Raw genomic sequence first — 20,214 nt, 5'->3', positions numbered from 1 at the left:
ATGCTAACAACGGGGCTATCTACCTTACTCACAAAACAACAAATAACTGTTTGGCTATCCTAAGTAAACAACACAAAATCCTAGTAAACACATGTAACTCACTAAAACTTACCCAAGAACACAGCAGAAGGTCTGTCCGCAGACGACTGTCCCAAGAATAGTGAACAGTGGAGATCAATGTCTGACATTCCGTCATCTGTCATCGTCAGATTCGGAGTTCCCATTATGTATAGTCCAATATGAAGGAGTTCCTTAATTGCCCACTGTCGATATTTCTACAGGCTTCAGAAATTCGGTTTATAGCGTTAGCTAGTCCGCATCCATCTTGTAAATTTGTCAATAGATCCAGACGCACATGGCTACTTAAATACAGCTGGAGTGGGCGTGGCTACACACACTGCCACACTAATACGAATAATACCCCCCACCCGACTTTGCTAACTAAATGTAGGTATTTAGTGATTGTAAAACTGTTGGATATGATATCGAGTGGGTTCTTCATCGCTTCGTTTGTCGTCCTATGCCAAAAACCGGAAAACACATCTGTATTATCTGGGTTACTGTAGCTATACTTTTTTGGGGGATACTTTACTCTTCCTGAGGACTACACACTACTGTCAATCGTCAATCAACAATCATATACACATAAACAGAAACAACCACACATTGGGGAGACAGCAACCCTCTATTTCTAAATGTGGGCAACAGTACCAAAGCTGGGCCTTCAACATGCCTGAACGTGTACCTGACCTGACACGTCTCTCTCTCTCTGTCCCCTACAGTGCCCCTCCGCGCCCCCGAGCTCAGCCTCACCAGCCGGAGCCCCACAGACATCCAGGTGTCCTGGCAGCCTCTCCCGGCCAAGCTGAGCCGCGGCCAGGTGTCCGCCTACCGCCTGTGCTACCGGACCAGCGCCGACCAGGACGTCACCCAGCTGGAGCTGCCGGGGGAGAGGGGCCAGCACTTCCTGGAGGGCCTGCAGCCGGACACCATATACCTCCTCCGCATCGCCGCCGCCACCGGCGTGGGCTGGGGGGAGCAGTCCGCCTGGACCTCCCACAGAACGCCCAAGGCCTCCAGCGCTAAAGGTTGGTAGCCTGCAGCTTGAAGCATGTAGCATGTAGTGCTTAGCAGGGTGGCTGAATTATGGGCCTGCCCTCTCAAGGGGTCGATGCTGATGGCATACACCTGATGAGGAGGCCTTTTTCTTTTTTAAGTAATTTCTTTCTGAGTGGGGCAGTCCCACTCATATTTTTCATTTCATTGTACAGATATAGTGAAGACAGACAGGAAAGTAAGGAGAAGAAGGGAGAGAGGGCATGTTAGCAGGGCATGGGCCAGATTTTAACCCATGCCGACATGGGAATATGTGTGCACTGTAGACTGTGGTGCTAGACCACTGGACCACCCCAGCCCACGAGGAGGCCTTTTCATGTCGAAAGCTGTGTGTACTGGGTGGATCTCACCATCAACATTACCCTGCTGATCTTGTACCATTTGATTTATAGTTTCATGAGCCGTGTCTGTTCAAAGAGTCTGAATTCATGACAGTACAGTATATACAAGTAGCACGTGTGACATGAGAAGCACATAAGCAAGCGATTGAACTAGATTGTCATCTTCGTGCTGTCAACAAACATTAGCCTGCCACGTGACATGTAATGTAAAGCCTTACATCCCCTCACTGCCCTATCATGCACACTGGAACCATCCTCCCTTTAGAGCACGCTTCCCTCTACACACATAGGCGTCCGTGTAGGACCGGGAGGCTGGATTATCTCTAAACCTCTCTCCTTCCCTGTTCTCTCTGGAGGGGCGAGGGAGACCCATGAGAAGAGCTCGCTCTAATAATCTTGTTAAGGCATTGCGTTTGTTACTCCGTGACCTTTGCCCCCGCACTGTCAGTAACATCGGAATGGCTTCAGTCATGGGTCATAAAAGAGAGGGACCCAGGCCTCCGGGTGGGAGGAAGAATAGGGCTGTTTAGAGCAGCAGTTGAACCCTTAGGGTGGGGGAGGGAACTACCACCCTATCTCTCTCTCTCTCTCCCTCCCTCTCTCTCTCTCCCTCCCTCTCTCTCTCTCTCTCTCTCTCTCTCTCCCTCTCTCTCTCTCCCTCTCTCTCTCTCTCTCCCTCCCTCTCTCTCTCTCCCTCCCTCTCTCTCTCTCTCCCTCCCTCTCTCTCCCTCCCTCTCTCTCTCTCTCTCTCTCTCTCTCTCTCTCTCTCCTTTTTTGGGGGGGGGAAACAGGATCTTTTCTAGCATTATTCTAAAGCCAGTAGACTGAATAGGTACTCGGGTTAGTCCTGGGCCTGGATCAGATCCGGGGGCCACCTTGCCTGTGTCTGTTCCCTGGTCCCAGACCCTGAGCCTGGCTGTCTTCCACCGTGTGTCAGGCTGTCATGCAGGGGCATGGACAGGGCTCTGGTGGGGGGCTACGGGCTGGGGGCCTGTTGTTTCCATCAGATAAACCCAGGGAACAGCTGGGTGTGGACAAGCATTCCTATTTCCAAGGGACAAGAGACCAGCAGCAGCAGCAGAGTGGCTCTCAGCCTTCTTCCCTGCATTCTTACTATAGTTTTTTTACTCCCTTACTTGCTCCCGTTTGTTCAGTGAATTGTTGAAATCCAACCGGCGTTCTAATAACATACGTGGTGATTTAGCGTGAATCATTCAGGATTTATGAATTGAATGAAGTGAATTTAAGTGAATCACTAGTATGCTTTTTTAAATTAACTAATTACTTAACTGAAACTAATTACTACTAAGGGCAGAAAGGGCAAAAAAGAGGGACTAAAAGAGCGGCCTGAAGGCCTGATAGGATAGTGGGGGTTGTGTGTGTGTGTGTGTGTGTGTGTGTGTGTGTGTGTGTGTGTGTGTGTGTGTGTGTGTATGGAGGGGGGGGGGGGGGTGGTCGTCTCTGGGTGTGGGTGTTATATTCCCCCTAGACTGGATAATGTTTGAAATATTCCAAAGATCTGAATTATAAAAGGAAATATTCATGTCATAACACTGCTGACCTCAGGCCTGTCGACAGTATTTTTGAAGTACCCAACTTTCAGATGGCTTACTGTCTTCTGTGTGACTCTAACAGGGATCTCTCCCTCTCTCTCTCTCTCTCTCACCCTCGTCCCGCCACAGTGCCCCTGGCCCCAGAGCTGCATCTGGAGCCCCTCAACTGCACCACCATCGTGGTGAGCTGGCAGCTGGCACCAGGAAACTCAGCCAGTGCCCAGGGCTACCGCCTCTTCTACCACGAGGAGAGCCAGCCTGAGAGAGACCCCATCCAGCTGCGTGCCCATGACAACAGCCACACCATCGGAGGCCTGGGTGAGTTCACCTTTCAATTATTATCTCATTAGGGTTCTTTTAGTGTTTTTTTTACTGATAATTCTATTGATTTGGGGTTTTAATGGCATGGAGAAAATAATGACAATGTCCTCAGTTCATACAAAAACAACAAAAACTACAACACAGATTCTAGATGGGTTTTGGTTTATTGATGGAAATGCAAGCCTGGGTGTTGTTATATGTCACTATGTCGATTCTTAATAGACATACATCTTTTTTCTTTTCTTTTTTATCTCTGCAAAACGTGAGTAAAGTCCGGTCCCAGTAAGCTTTTGAAGTGAACACACTTTCCTGTCCTCACGATCCGAAACGGTCCATCGGTCTGTGAAGGACACATAAGAAAACAAGCAATAGGAACACATATTGACAGCAACGCTCATGAGTGATTAATTGGCCAAGTCTTTTCATCTGGGATGTTGGGGGCTCATGTCTTGGGACCCAGAGAGAAGCCAACCCCCAACTCTTCTAGATGACCTCACAACCTCTGCCTTAGTTCCAATGTGTGTCCACCCCAACAGCTTTAGAAACGGCCTCTAGCTGGAGCTGAGAAAGAGAGAGAGAGAGGGAGGGAGAGAGAGCGGGAGAGGGAAAGAGTTAGGGCGTTGGGGGGTGTTGGGCATATGCTGGCTCTCTGGCCTTTGGGTCAGATTCATTTTGCCACGTTTGAAAGTGTGGAAGAGAGTCCCACACCACTGCACTGGACAACTGACCATCTGTGGTCAGAGGAGGTCAACCAGGTGGTCAGCAGCTGACTTTTAAATCAGGAAGCTTTGGCACTAGGCCGGATTAGAAGAAAGGGGGAGGGAGGGGAGAGAGGGAGAGAGGGAGAGAGGGAGGGGGGGCTCAGAGATTTTAAATACAGTATGTATCTCTTTTTCCTTTTTGTTTTCATGCTTTGTGAATTGTTTTGTTATGGAGTGGTCAAACTGTGAAGAGGGCAGTAAATATGACACAGGTCTCTGAGGAGCTGGGGGAAGTTCCCCTGTTCTGACACATTCAATGTGGACGACATTAGTGCATGAAAGGGTTAAAGAGATTCTCCTTGGAAAAAAGTGAATCTTTGGAATGGAGAGTGCTTTCTAAACTATATATACTATAGTGTTGTAGTTTGAAGGTTTGATGTGAATAAATACAAGTGAGGCTTACTTTGCCTTTTGTGTACATTCCTTCTCCCCCCTGAGCCACATGGTGGTCGTAATATAACGAACACAGTGGAGAGACAGAGTGCTGTGCGATGTACAGATAGATATCACCCCAGCGCACATACTGTGCCTCTGCTTTTTCATTAGTTTCTGATTGAAACGGCTTAATGGCCTCAATGGTGCTTGTTTGATGAAGAGCTGGCAAAGGTGTACTGCGGGGCTGTCTTCTGAGAAGAGGGAAGCTGTTATTGTGGAGGAGATTTATGATGTGTTTTATGACTGCTGTGAGCAGAGCTGTTGGAGCAGCATTGACATCAAAGGCTCTCATTGTGTTAGGCTTTGAGGGCCACAAAGAGACTTTATTGGCCAAGAGTCAACCAAATTCAGCCCTTCACCAGTGGTAACTGAGCTATTCATTGAAGGTTTTCAGTCAGCTCACTTTTTTCTGTAAAGATATAATCTGTGGCCATAGGAATATCATTTCACGTCGACTTGAATGTATTATGTCCGCTCTAGAGATTGTAAATCTATATCTGTGGTGTCCTAAAGTTGGTTTGTTTGACATTCTGAGGTAGCGTGCATCATTATCCTCCTAAACGTTGAGTTGTCAGTGGAAAGACTGCTCTAGAGGAAACACTGCAGTTTATTTAGTCATGTCTTAAATCAGTCGGTTTAAAGAGGATAAAGCTAGCTCATAACACCAACACACAACTTTTTTACGATTTTCAGTTAAGAGACAGCCTCATATGGCGGTACCGATACTGCAATCACTCAAATGCTCTTCACCTTTGATATGCTTTGGTGTGACACAGGTGATAAAAAAATTATGAGAGACGTTACATTAAGTTATTTTTCTTTCCATGTGAGCTGAACCGCATCTCCATAAATAGTTTGTATATTTATAGCTCCATAAAAGGTGAAGTAAGGTCTACAGTAATTGCTTTGTGTTAAGCCCCCTAATACCATTTAATTAAAACGGGGTGTTCTCATCAATTTGCCTCAGCTTTAATGTCCGTGTTTGCCCATAATTGAGTAGTCCCAGGCTTGATTTGACCTCCCTGGGAATTAAACAGCAGAAACAGCAGTGGAAAGGGCATTTCCTTATTGATTTCTTCACTGTGGGTTTGAGTGACAAAGCATGACTTATGTCCCTTAATAAACCATTTTGATGAGCAGAGGTGGCTGTACCTTAAATCTGCTCTACAACCAATGTGAGAGGACCAGTCACATGGCAAGCAGAAACTGGAGTATACACACTGGGCTCCAAATGGCATTGTTTTTTCTTGGTGACTTTAGTCAGTCTAGTTACAACTGGTTATGTGCTTTACCCATTCCAAACTGTTGGAAGGTCTTCTAGGTCTTCTCATATGCTGATTGTGTTTACCCTGGTCAGGCCCAAGTGTGGGACATAATGTAGCTTCAATCGAAATGTTAATAGGATTTTATCCAGGGTGAGAAATTGCGCTCCAATGTCTATGTAAGCAATGCAATTAACTGAGGATTTAACTTCAACTTCAAGCTTTAACTTCAGTTCGCTGGAATCTGTGAAGGACCCTTTAGATTGTTGCTGAGTAGCTTGAAGTCACAAAGGTTTTGCACATGCCTAAAAGACCTCCACTTGGACTGGCCATGGATTATGAGAAGTACCAACCGTTCTGCTTGATGTCGTGCACACTAGCAGTCACCACTTTACTTTATTTCAGTCAGTATTGTTTTTTCAACTCATCTCTCAAATAGGAAAAAAAAAGAAAACATCACAAATGGTTGGACATTCTGTACCATACTTAAATACATAAATCTATTGAAACAGACATGTTCTGGACTGGCTATTAAATTATCACTTATGACCATCTACATGATTGACAGCTCTTCCTGAGTAAGGAATGTGAGAGGCTGTAGCTCAGTGTATATAAATGACATGGTGTTGAAATACTGTGGTCCTCCCATTCATGTTTACTCTTCCCATGGCGTCGCCAGGGTTAAAATACCTCCCATACCTGTTGGCACCAGAACTGCATGTACAGTGCTGTAGATGTTTCTCATAGCTTGCGGGCACCATGGTCCCCCGGTCCAGTGCTCTTCCGTCAGTTAATGCATACTTGGGTGTCAGTTAAAGATAGATGTGTATTGGTGCACCAACTACATCAATAAACTGCTTAGCTGGATTTAAACAAATGTCGAGCTCAGGCCATTATTTGGGAGTGTGTGTGTGTGTGTGTGTGTGTGTGTGTGTGTGTGTGTGTGTCTCACAGGGAGATATACACTCTCCCTGTGATATATGCTGCTGTGTGGGTCAGTGTGGGAGTTGACATTTATGGCCCTGGCTCAGGCCCTGTTTGCTGTGGCCTGGGGGGGCATTCTCAGGGCAGACCAAAGCCTCAGGGCCTGCAGGGTCTGCACATCGGCTGTAAAAATCAGGTGACCACAAACAGCTCAAGAATTTCCTTTCAAATACAAACTGGCACAATAATTTATGGGGGAGGCAAAAGCCCTTGCAAGATTTACCCAACGGGAAAGACAGGAAAATAAACCAGTTTCACTTTGTTTGGTCTTGAGGCATGACTAGCTAAGGCAGATAGCAACATTCTGAAGAAATACATTTTCGTTTATTTGTACATGTGATGGTGCTTTTTTTTCAGTGTCAAAGTGAGTAATAACATAACTTAGTGGAGGGCAACCGGTTGAACTTTGTCATAACTAAGAAACATTGTGGCCTTGAATCCACACTCAGAGTGATTATTGCCCGTCATTATGTGGCAACTGAACCATCTCTTATCTTTGTGAGGGATTTGGGATTGTTGAATGAGCCAGGGCCTAATACACATCTCCCTTTGAGCAGCGCTTATTGTGAGCGACTGTTAGCGCATGCATGGGTGACTTAGTACAGAGGGGGAGTTTTGTACGGACACCTCTTATCTCCTGACATGGAGATCCCTGTTAGTGTTGCCCAACGTTGGTTTATTCCTCACAGATTAAGACAACCCAGACAAGGAGTTTTCCAAATAAACCTCTTGTGCTGCTTGTAGGAAAATGGAATATTAATATTCCAATGTATCTTGCATCCATAAGCAGTAATGGCACTATCTGATTAGAAAACGGCTTCTTGCTGTCACAGAAGATAAGCTTTTATGAGGCCTATATAGGGTATGAAATTGCCCATTAAATTGCCCATTGAGGAGTTCTCTCCTCACCGTTCCCTGTCTGTTATTGGCGTTATTTGTCATCACCTATTAAGAGGCTTTTTAGTTTTGTCTCTTGGTGTTTTTTCCCCGTTCCTCTCAGTCCCCCAGCCTGACCCCTCCCTCCTCAGAGTGGTGTCCATAACCCCTCCTTTGGCAGGATTTAGCTTGCCCAGATTCCATGTCAAAGGTTGTGGCCCAGATGTCACAGCCCCCCTCTCCTGCATAATTACGGCAGGCCCATTGTGCTGTGGGGCTGGGCAGGGGTGCGGACAGTGGGACCCTGACCGCTCCTCTTTAGAGACGGACACTGGGGCAGGACAAAGGCCCCTGGGACTGTCCAGAGCCTGACTATGGACACTAGAGGGGAGACAGGAGAGAGCTGTGTCAGTGTGCTATGTGTGTGTATGTGTGTGTGTGTGTGTGTGTATGTAGAAAACTCTTCTATGTAAACACACAGCTCTGCTGTTGTTGTTTACAACAAACAGGAACTCCAAACAGGAACTCACCAACTTAAGTGCTGCTGCTTATTACTACTACAGTTTGCTCACTTCTTGCTTATCTTACACTTATTTCCTTATTTACACTTATGCCGATTACACTTATTGTTTTGTTATTGTGTTATTATTGTATGTTTATTAATATGTCCTGGTATTTTCACTGTTGAGAGGAAGCTGGCAAAGTAAGCATTTCATTGTTAAATGTACAGCTGTATCCTGTGTAGAATAACTTGACCTGCAGTGACTTCAATAGTCATTGAAATATCAAAGATGAACACAGAGGCTTCTAATATATATAAAGTATTTTATTATTATTATTAGTAGTAGTATTAGTATTATTATGCAAACATATTTTCATTAATATGTTATTTAACCTATCAACTATGAGTCATATATAATCTTGATAGGATACATAGCAATGCTTCCAAGAAACCTTTAAGCCAGTAGTTTCTCTTCTCTCTTCAAGTCACTTCTTTATCTGTCCCCATTAAGGCTCGGGGCACAGGGAAAGGGGGAAGGGTCCTGGTTGGAAAAAAAAGAGGCTCAACTCGTATTCCTCACCCATGACCTCAGATTCTTTCTGAGTTTTATCTAGGCCTGACCTGCTGGCCTTTGCCTGGCTCCATTGAAACTCCTCAGGGCTGGGGGTCCCAGTAGCTCAACTCCACCCCCCTGGCCCCTCCCCCTGCCTGCCATGGCTCTAGCTCCTCCCCCTGAGAGTTCTCTCCTCACCGTTCCCTGTTATTGGCGTTATTTGTCATCACCTATTAAGAGGCTTTTTAGTTTTGTCTCTTGGTGTTTTTTCCCCGTTCCTCTCAGTCCCCCAGCCTGACCCCTCCCTCCTCAGAGGGGTGTCCGTAACCCCTCCTTTGGCAGGATTTAGCTTGCCCAGATTCCATGTCAAAGGTTGTGGCCCAGATGTCACAGCCCCCCTCTTCTGCATAATTACGGCAGGCCCATTGTGCTGTGGGGCTGGGCAGGGGTGCGGACAGTGGGACCCTGACCGCTCCTCTTTAGAGACGGACACTGGGGCAGGACAAAGGCCCCTGGGACTGTCCAGAGCCTGACTATGGACACTAGAGGGGAGACAGGAGAGAGCTGTGTCAGTGTGTCATTGACTCTTTACTACAGTAGGAAGCAGAAATGTAGAAAACCCTTCTATGTAAACACACAGCTCTGCTGTTGCTGTTTACAACAAACAGGAACTCCAAACAGGAACTCACCAACTTCATTTTTCAAAATGGTCTGCAGTCTCACTACCATCACTGCTGCTGTTTATTACTGTACTGTTTGCTCACTTTATCTTACTTATTTCCTTATTTACACTAATGTCAATGACACTTTTATTGTGTTATTATTGTATGTTTATTAATATGTCCTGGTATTTGCACTGTTGAGAGGAAGCTGGCAAAGTAAACATTTCTTTGTTAAATGTACAGCTGTATCCTGTGTAGAATAACTTGACTTGACCTGCAGTGACTTCAATAGTCAAATATCAAATATGAGCATAGAGGCTTCTAATATATATATAAAGTATGTTTTATTATTATTATTAATAATAATAATAATAATAATATTATGCAAGCATATTTTCATTAATATGTTATTTAACCTATCAACTATGAGTCATATATAATCTTGATAGGATACATAGCAATGCTTCAAAGAAACCTTTAAGCCAGTAGTTTCTCTTCTCTCTTCAAGTCACTTCTTTATCTGTCCCCATTAAGGCTCGGGGCACAGGGAAAGGGGGAAGGGTCCTGGTTGGGAAAAAAATAGGCTCAACTCGTATTCCTCACCCATGACCTCAGATTCTTTCTGAGTTTTATCTAGGCCTGACCTGCTGGCCTCTGCCTGGCTCCATTGAAACTCCTCAGGGCTGGGGGTCCCAGTAGCTCAACTCCACCCCCTGGCCCCTCCCCCTGCCTACCATGGCTCTAACTCCGCCCCCTGAGGACCCCCCACCCCTCTACCATCCAGCCCCTCAGATAGAATATGGTTCTGTTTTAGCTCTCTAAGTGAGCTTAGCTAATACCAAACATGATGTTCAACAAAGTGGTTGAATATATCACCAGAATATCATTCATTTATACATAGCTACTTTGTGACTCTAGACGTCAGTAGAAAAGCGTGTCAGTAGAAAGTCTGCTTTCCATTTCTGCCGTAATTCACACCATCATTCTTAGAACATTTCTCCCTTCAGCAGATTGAATGATGATGAACATGGATTATGCTGGGGCTTTCTTAAACGTTCATAGTTGAACTTAATATCTATAAATAAATAAAAATCCAAAGAAAAATGAACACGGAGGCTGTGAGGGACTGCTTTTATGAATGCAGTTAAGGAGAGTTTTCACCTCAGTGAACCACTCTTGCGGGTCCTCTCAACACCTGTGTCTTTGTGCACAACCTAGTGGCCATGTTTGATACTGCATTACAATCCAGGAGTCTAATGTTGCTCAGTATTACACACCCTGGAGGCCACAGTAAAGTTAGATATTATCCCATGCAATTAATGTCATTTTGTAAAGCAACTTCCTCACATATGGCACAAATTATACATATATACTTATACTATATACAAACACGTTTTAGAGCATACATTACTGTAGCTTTGCAGCTGTTGCACTGTTTGACAGTGATGGAGATGATGCTGTAGGATTCTGTCTTATCTGAGAACATGAAGCAGCTTGGTTTCCTCTAGGGTACTGTATCTCAGCACTGTCTCTACACCGGGACACTGTTATGCAAATCAACATGGCCCATGGTGTGTTCTGATTCTGAAGTGTTTCGTTGAATTAACACTGTCACAAATGGAAGATCATCTACACAGATTGCGCTGCATATTGTGTGTAATGATGGGTGACATACTTTATTGAAGAGACCTTGGGATTCCTGTGAGGCATTAACTCATTAGTTTGATAGATTCTCTGCTATTTCAGGAAGGTCCTCAAGGTTGTAGCAGGGGCTTCCTGTAATCGCCTGTGTGTATGATATTTTAACTAATGATGTTGCGGCCTTTCGCTCAATGCATACTGTAGCTCAGAGAGTTTTACTGGGATTGTGTTGTCATGTATAAAATGAAATGATCATCACATTGTAGCTGTTTTCCGGCACCATCTTCCTCTTTCAAACATGGAGGCAATGAGTCAACGACGTCAAACAAATGGGACAAAGCATATATGTAGAGTGTGATTGAATGATGCATCTTTTGGCCTGATTCTGACCCCTTATCAGAACCCTGTAGGTATAAAGAGGACATTTGGCCTTTGTTCTACCTGGGCTCTCTAAGGCCACTGGCCGGCAGTGTGACTGACCGCTCTGTCTTTCCCAGAGGGCCGTTGTCCTCTGATTTACCCCCCCGCCCCCCTGTCCTGCAGCTGAATAGGAGTGACCACTAGCCTCTGGTCAGCAGACCAGGGTGGGGGTAGAAGGGAGGAGAAGACCCCCTTATTCTCCATGAAAAGGCCCAGTGACAGAGTGATGGATAGGGGAGGTCCTCTATTGTGTGTCCTGGTGCCCCGAGCAGGGCAGGAACTGACCAAGAGACGAGGCTCCCAGAACTCAGCATCTGTCCAAGGGCTCCAGCCCTCTCCCCCACACGACCCCACGCCAACCCCCACTGACCCCCACAGTCCAGCCCTCTCTGGTCCCCTTAGAGCCCACTATCACAGCCCACTATCACGGCCCAGGCACACAGCATCTGGTTCACTATGATGCCCCCGAGTGGACAGAAACATTTACTACTTACAGTGAATTATCTCAAACAGCCCCAAACCCTAAAATATTTAAGCTTAAGCTTTATTCTAAGCTAAAAACCTTCATGTTTTGCAACAGTTATGATTAAACATTAACACTTCTTAACACCATGTCTTTTTATTCATTTCCATTACTTTATTCATTATCTTATTAAATGTCTCTAACTATATATATCTTGTGTTATACACATATATACATATATGTTGTATGAAATGTGCTATACAAATACATTTGCCTTGCCTATCTGAAAATAACATTCCGTTGTTGTTTTCTCTCTGTATATAGACCCCAGAAAGAAGTACCATGTCAAGCTCCTGGCTTACAATTTCATGGGAGATGGTTACCAGGCCGACCAGACGGTCAGCACCCCCGGATGTGTCTGTAAGTCTTTTAATGAGCTGTTTGTTGTGACATTTGAGAACAATGTATTGAAGGTAACACCCATTATAAATAATGATAGATGCAACATTCGTATGATAACATACGGTACATGAACATTTTCTGTTCTTTCATCACTCTCTATCCTCTCTATCCAATTTTTTCGGACAGAAACTTTAAATGTTGTTTTTTCTCTTTGTGTGCCTCAGCGGTGCGTGATCGTCTGGTGCCCCCTCCGCCGCCCCCCCACCACGTGTACGCCAAGGCCAACAGCTCATCTGCCGTCTTCCTCCACTGGGGCCGGCCGGCGTTCACGTCCGGTCAGACCGTCAACTACACCGTCCGCTGCAACCCCGTGGGCCTGCAGAACGCCTCTCTGGTGCTCTACCTGCAGACGTACGTGTCCTACCGCGCTCCTCACACCGCACGCACCGTTTAACCAAGCAGAGGGTCGCGAGTCAGTCAGAAGTCGTAGCAGATTTAAGCTGCACTTAGCTACACGGTACAAGTCACTCTTTGGTGTAGTTCATGTCAGTGTGAGGTTAAGGCACCAGGGGAGGCTGGCGGAGGCAGAAATCAGAGGACGGGGGGGGGGGGGGGAGGCTGACGGGTGGCATGGAATATAATGAGGAACGGTATCGGTTTCATGCATATACAATGAGCCCGTTCTATGAGTTCTACTTCTACCAGTCTCCACTGGTTAACAGCACATTGCAGATGGCTGTGTATTAGCTTGCTGGGTTGTACTTTTGGGTTGTCCTATCTGTCCTAAACAAGCCTTTCATATGGTTCTCCTCCTACACAGGGCTGAGCAGCGCCTCCTGGTCCAGGACCTAGAGCCCAACACCAGGTATGAGTTTGCTGTCCGTCTCCATCTGGACCAGCTGGCCAGCCCCTGGAGCCCCGTGGTGTACCAGAGCACTCTGGCTGAAGGTGAGCAGCGACATGACCCGTCTGATATACAGTCTCAATCTGTCTGACGTTGCTTGGCGTTGTGCTGCAGATGTGGCCCATAGCTTGTAGTTTTGACCGGTGGCCAAATCAGACAGTCCAGACAGTCCAGCATAGAACCAATGTGTTTCACTCAGTCAATGACTTCATTGGGATTCTATGCGATATTGTAATAATAGGTTAGGATACAGTGCTTGCTGGACTTCTGTGCCTCTTTATGTGAGGCTGCTTATTCTTCCAGGACACTCTCTGCCACGTATTTATGAGGTTCAGCAAACAAGTCTTAATGAGAGGCCGGCCGTTTGACAGAGCCTTGACAATGAGCTCTCATTTGGCCTCTAATGGGTTTCTGCTCTTGACAGGATCAGAAAAAGCCACACAGGAGCAAAGTCATTGAGCTGCTGCACACAGAAACGATGCTCACTCTCTCGCATTACTAGCTCACATATTTGATACATCTCTAGGGAAAGATGTCAAAGGCAACTGCTCGATGTGTTGCAAGATGTGTTCATCTGCAAAAGAATCTGCTTTGAAATGTTGAAATGTTGTTGCTTTGGTCTAGGGGCTAGACTGGTTTAGATATCAGGACTTCAATCTTCCCTGAAGCACTTCATTTTCCATGCTTTTTCTTTTTTAAACACTCTCACTTCTTCCTCCTCAGCTCCCATTCTGCCACCGTCAGGGGTGAAAGTGACTCTCATTGAGGACGACACAGCGCTGGTATCGTGGAAACTTCCGGATGAGCCCAACATGACAGTGACACGTTACACCATCCTCTACGCCTCCAGGAAGGCCTGGGTAGCTGGGGAGTGGCAGGTCCTGCAGAGAGAAGGTGAGAGAGAGTGAGAGCGTGAAAGAGAAAGGGAGCCGTAGGCTAAACCCACACCCACACAACACAACACCTGCCCCAGCTCCTAGCCACACAGGCCATTGGAAATCAATAACCCATTTCATCCTCCGATCCATTTCTGTATTTGTCATTCATTCATTGTGATCCCTGGTTGGTGCAAGATAACCAACTGCCATCTTAGCAATCGAAGGATAGATTTTACACATGGGATCTTTGACTCTCAGAATTTCACGTTAAAAGTTCAAATAAAAACTGTGAGCTGTCTTTGATGCGTTAGGCTCAATATTCCCATTATCCTCTTTAAGTACAATTAGGAAAGGATCTTACAGTTATAGTCACTTAAACTGAGAAACACACAAGTTGAATTTTCTGTGGACCCTGTATTCGTTTGGCAACCCACATATACAGTATATACCCCGAACTACAGGCCTCCCCTTTCTGGGGACCATAGGTGTAATTGAGAGCAGATGACTCCAGGAAATGCAAGGCATCTGATCTTTCCTCCTAAGCCGAGGTGGAGGAGGTCAAAAGTGAGGCTGTTCACAAAGGCCCTCTGCCCTGGCCCAGCCCCCCCAGCCCCCCACCACCACCACCACCACTGTAAATCACACTTGTCCCCCCGACAGTTACTACTGGGGGCCTCACTGGTGTTACAGCCAGGGGCTGGGTGGTACTGGTTGAGGGGGGATGGGGTGGGGGGGTTAGGGGGGCTAGTCCTTGATCCCTGACCCCTACTTCTTCCCCTGACAAGCCGGTCACAAATAGCCCCCTCATACGCTTCAGGTTTTTTAATGTTTTTTTCCACAACGTTGTAAACCCTGTTCTTCATGGGTCAGTTAAACCATGGGAGAGAGAGGAGCGGAAAAAACTCTGTCAGGGCTGACGTAGTTCCTCGAGTTCCACAAATGATTTATTCACAGACAAATGTAAGCACTATATTTAGGAATATGTCCAGGATGCCAGTAGTTTCAGCTTCATTCCCTTGACCTTTAATTGCTCAGGCTTCAAGTGGTTGATATATATACTGTGACTGTCACTAACCCACATCTCTGTCGTACAGGGAGCATTACCATGGCTTTACTAGAGAACCTACAGCCCGGCAACATCTACCTGGTGAAGGTGTCTGCGTCCAACGAGATGGGGGATGGGCCGTTTTCCCACACGGTGGAGCTGGCGGTGCAGATGGACGGCTCCTCCTCCGGTCACGATCCCAGGCACTCTCATGGCTCCTCCCACGCTACAGGTCAGTAGAGAACCACCTCTCTGGGCCCCGAGGCCTGAATCCTTACGCCCCTTACTGACTTACAGTATGCCCCTTGTGACTTCTGTTACATATGTACATATACCTGGATCTTTTCCCCATCGACCTTCATGACAGGCCTCCTCTTGTCATTGGACGTAGGTATACTTTGTACCTTGTGTCTCACATCCGATAGCTTTGCCTGCAGCCTTTGTCTCCTTCTAAATTATTCACAGTGTCACATTAAGGCTTTCGGAATGCCTGGGGAAATGATTGGCAGATGCATTGATTTCGACACGCAGCGCTCGGGAAGATCGAGGAGTCCTTCTGCCTGCAGAGACGATTCAGGGGTGTGTCTGCACACACCTGTAGTGGGTGTGTCTGATGAAACTTCTGTCAAATGTCTTGCAGTGTTCTCTGATGGCTTCTACCACCTGGACCAGAGGGCGATGACAGGGATCATCGTGGGGGTTTGCATCGCCCTGATCTGTATCATCATCTGTGCCTTCATCCTGGTCTGCAGAGGCAAAAACAGGTAACCGTGGCAACAGACTCACTCTTGTGTCGTTTCTGATTCTACGACAGGGGGGGTATTCCATCAACGTCGACGAAGGAAAATCCAGGCTTATTTTTGATAACTCTCCTGAGATCTATCGAAATACGGCTGGATATTTTGATAATTCTCGCGAGACTTATCAGAATAAGCCTGGATTTCCCTTTAGCGTTGTTGATGGTATACCCCCCAGGTTGTGAGGATATCCTGATTGGTTTTGGATGGAGTCCCTTGTGTTGATATGTGTTCTGAGGTGATGTGCTGTTCTTTTATAGGAAGTCTTCAGCGACCAAAGCCGTCCGACAGGGAGCCGGCCAGGCCCCTACTGCTGCTGCTCACCTGAGCGCCGAGGGCCATGATGACAACGCTGATGTCATGCTGCCCATGATGAGGACAGAACACTTCATTGACGCCAAGGTAGTGAATCAGTCATTCAATCAATCAGTCAGTCAATCAATCAATCAATCAATCAATAAGACTTTGCATAGCACATGCACAAACAAACACATGGGGAAAATAACAGACATGCACACAGATTCATAACATTGTCCACCTGTCTCATTACTAGGGTGGAACGAATTTGATCATCAATAGCCTCGGACCGGTTTACCCCAGCACTGAGAAGAAAAAGAAGTGGTTTTCATTCAGCAACGATGACAAACAGAATGTGAAGGTAAGAGTGAAAGACTGTTAGGATGGAGTCTGTATCACGCTGCTATACATCCCATTACATTCAGCAGACACTTCAGGAGTGGCACACAATAGAACAGAGAAGATGCTAGAAGCACTAGATAGATGTTTGTCCCCATATTCACCTACATTCCCATGTCTCCCCTTCTCACTCAGACCCAGAGGAAGAGCAACGGGATCTGCTCCTACCAGCCTGGGACCACGGTGCTGTGCTACGAGGACGAATCCTCCGCTTTGTCCCCCAGCCAGCCCACCTCCCTGCAGATCCTGTTCGGGCCGCCTGGCGATACGGAGGGCTCCTCCAACAGCGAGGAGAGCCACGAGACGGGCGACTCGGGTCGCTATTCTCACGACGAGACGGAGCTGAACAACCTTTCTTCTGGTCTGAGCAGCCGGCCTCCGTCTCTGAGAGCAGAGGAGAAGGAGGAGGAGAGCGGCGAGTCCGACTGCAGCCCTGCCCAGGAGAGTGAAGGCGAGCTGGGGGAGCGGTGTCACCTGGACCTGGAGATGGGAGACTCCATGGAGAAGGCCCGCCTCCATTACCAAGCCCCAGACAATTCCCTGCCTGCACTTTCCCTCTAGCAGCCTACAACCGCCCCCCCCTCCCCCTCCCCCCCAAACCCACTCCACTGTTCTAATAGACAATGAGCAGGAAGCCAAAAAGAAGGTCTTTGGAAGAATTGGGCTCTGGTTCGGGCTCTGGTGATTTCTTTAAAACGCCTTCTTTTAGAATGTGAATGTGTTCCTTTTTTTCCCATGTTCTTTTAATTCTACTTGTTTGTGTGTATCTTTGAAAGAAAAATCTCACCCACCATGAATGTTTTGAAAAGATTGTCAAAAATGTGAAATGTGACATTTCTGACATTATTTAAGAGAGTTTATCACTGGAGCAAAGGGGAAAGTGAGCCCTTCTTTTGCTTATTATCTACCTCAGTTTACCTATTGGTAAACTCCAACTATATTATTTAACAACTACTTATACCTGAGTTACGTAATGGGTCTCTTCTGTTACATAACAATTGATACTTCCTGATGGCAATAATATTTTTTTGCTAGGTAAGATTCGTCCCTTTTTTGTTTGTCTTTCCTCCTTGTTTGTTCTGAAGAACAGGATTTTAAGGGTACTGCAGTCCTCACTTAAAGCTTTATTATTTTCCTTCTTTATCACAGGTTAAGTGGATTATTTCTCAGGTTCCTATACAAGAAGCTTTGAGTGTTTGTCTATGGTACATTGAGGGACAATACAGTTATAATACAGTTGCTGAGATTCAATAGTGAGCCAGTATTAAGACGCAGTGTTCTTTTCAGGTTGTCCATAGTGATGGTTTCACAAGAACTATGAATGTCGATTTTTTTTTTGTATGTTGATGTGCAGCTGCCCTTGCAAATCCTGTTTTATACTACCTCATTTTAAGCATTATTTTGTTGTGTTATTCTTTTCCTAAACTCAGGGAACAAGGTTTAGTACATTTGAAAAGCCATGTATTGTGTACTGTTGCATGGTTGACTGACAGGGTATCTTCTTAGTGGTGAGCTGCTCATTGTAGAGGGTAGTTGCCATAGATCTGTTATGAATGTTTCTCTAGAATATTGTGCCAGTTACGGTTCAGAGCCTTGTGATGCCCTCCTCACAGGTGGAAAAAACGTTTTAAGTTTTAATTCAGTTGATATGATGGTCTGTGGTATGGCAGGCTATATTTTATTTTATGATTTCTTCCTCTTTCCCAAAAGAACATACCAAAAATGCTTGTTTTGACATGTTCAATACAGCAAACCTTAAAAGCTTTAGCCTATCAATGGCCTTAATGTCGGAAGAGCCCCTCAGATGTGGGAGAAACAGCGAGGCTCCTCTATCAAAAGTCTGAACTATCTGAGGGCGAGCTCTGACACATAGTGATGAGAGATGTGTGAAGAATGATTGTTGAGAACCAAAAGCGTTAAATCAGTGAGATGGAAGTGAAGAATGGAATGAACACCAAAAAAACCTTTTACCTCCAAAGAAAGCTATATTTTTGACGACTGATATGTACTATTGTGTACACATTCTAGTTACTTTTGTTGTTGAAGTAGTTGATGCTTTACGATAGAATAGAAAAATAAGTTTAGCACTTGTCTGTCAGATTAGTTTTGATTTGTTGATCACAGCCAATGCGTAGCGGTGACTTATGCTATCATCCAAATAATGTTTGCTCCTTCAGTTTGTTTTTGATCTCTCAGCTGGTCCCTGGGAAAATAATAATGGTGAGAAAGTTTCCTCACGTATGAGACCAAAGATTAAACGCAGCCCTGCAGATCAGCTGAGATGCTGCTTCTAAGACAAAGCCTTGCACGTTTGTGCCCCCGTTTGGTGACCAAGAGAGCTGAGATGCGGGTTATCTCCCAGGAAGTACCCCCAGGAGTTTGGGTACTTTATGGTGGCAGAAGTGACAATTATAATCAATTCCATGCACTGTAACCAAATCATCCTGTTGTTAGTTTCCGTGACATGTTTTACTGTTGCAACTGGATGTGTGTACATTGTAGGTGAAAATTATATGCAGAGATATATACACTATATTATATTGATTCTCATCCTGCATTGCAACAGTATTTTCAATCAAAGGATTTCTGACTAATAGGATGAATATTTGCATGAAGAACAACACAATCAGTTATACTTTATTTTGATGAGCAAACAATGTAAACCAAAGAATATTATGTCACCGTTGCATATTGGCAGGAGATCGATTTAGACGCATATCTTTGCATGGTATTTTGTCATTTTACAATGTTCCAAAACGTAATCCCCATTTATGTTTCAACTACTACATAATTAATGGTTGTCTAATAGACCACAAACCAAGATAAAAGTGGTACAGTGTTAGTCCTTTTAAACTTTCATTGTTAATTAGTAATTGAAGCAAAAACCAACAGATTTTTCAACATTTTTTTTACCTTTTCTCACTGGAGGAGAAATATATATTATCGTTATTGCAATGGGGTCATATGCACCTCAGTTTTGAGAAAGTACCAACTGAATTTTGGTTTTACCTAGATGCCTAAAATGTATTAATGTTTGATAAAAATGTGAATACCCCTTCCCTTTAAAATTGTTGTAGGTGAACATTAATCTGGAAAGCTGTGTTAAACTGTCATGTTCATATTGCATATGGAATATTTTAGTTGTTTTTGCTTTTTTATTTGCAAGTGTAATCCTCTGCATTGTTGTTATGCCAAGTGACTGCAATCCAACTGTCAGGTGACAACAACATTTATTTTCAGCAGTTACAGTTTAATTGTTGCTGAATGTAACTGTAGTGAAGAGGCGTGTTGTTCTGTCACTCTTGGCCTCATCGGTGGAATGTTTGAAAAGGTTTTGCCACCCGGTATTGGCAGTGTCTGTCCACTAAGTTACATAACGTCTACCTCGGTTGTCAGATTGTATTCCAGCTTTTCTTACAGATGTGATGGATGCAGACCACTTGGGATGCTACTGTAATAGAGGTCAGTGTTATGCAGAAGATGGTGGATTAAGGGATACAGATCCTGTCCTGTGTCTCTTAAGTTTCAAGAATTGTTCTCCTTTTGTTGGAATGTTGTTCTTTTCTGAATCTGTGAATTTAAAGGGATTAAGTGGAGGGCTT

At 45.2% G+C, this 20,214-nt stretch overlaps 1 protein-coding gene across 1 annotated transcript in view; it reads left to right on the top strand.

Annotated features, from left to right (window-relative positions):
• prtga (protogenin homolog a (Gallus gallus)) overlaps nt 1-17,173 on the top strand; it is a gene marked incomplete at both ends in the record, with an annotated part of 39,365 nt that extends 22,192 nt beyond the window's left edge. The window contains 11 exons of the mRNA XM_080550562.1: nt 783-1,088; nt 3,140-3,328; nt 12,215-12,310; nt 12,517-12,703; nt 13,113-13,240; nt 13,920-14,090; nt 15,169-15,351; nt 15,760-15,883; nt 16,177-16,318; nt 16,470-16,580; nt 16,748-17,173. Coding sequence (XP_080406688.1) covers nt 783-1,088; nt 3,140-3,328; nt 12,215-12,310; nt 12,517-12,703; nt 13,113-13,240; nt 13,920-14,090; nt 15,169-15,351; nt 15,760-15,883; nt 16,177-16,318; nt 16,470-16,580; nt 16,748-17,173 — 2,063 coding nt within the window. The remainder of the gene's footprint in view (nt 1-782; nt 1,089-3,139; nt 3,329-12,214; nt 12,311-12,516; nt 12,704-13,112; nt 13,241-13,919; nt 14,091-15,168; nt 15,352-15,759; nt 15,884-16,176; nt 16,319-16,469; nt 16,581-16,747) is intronic.
• Nucleotides 17,174-20,214: the final 3,041 nt, after the last annotated feature.

The sequence above is a fragment of the Nansenia antarctica genome (assembly GCF_963989245.1).
Source record: "Nansenia antarctica genome assembly, chromosome: 1".
Classification (NCBI taxonomy): domain Eukaryota; kingdom Metazoa; phylum Chordata; class Actinopteri; order Argentiniformes; family Microstomatidae; genus Nansenia; species Nansenia antarctica.
The sequence above is the reverse complement of the archived record's forward strand: the minus strand, read 5'-3'. Positions and strand labels throughout refer to the sequence as shown.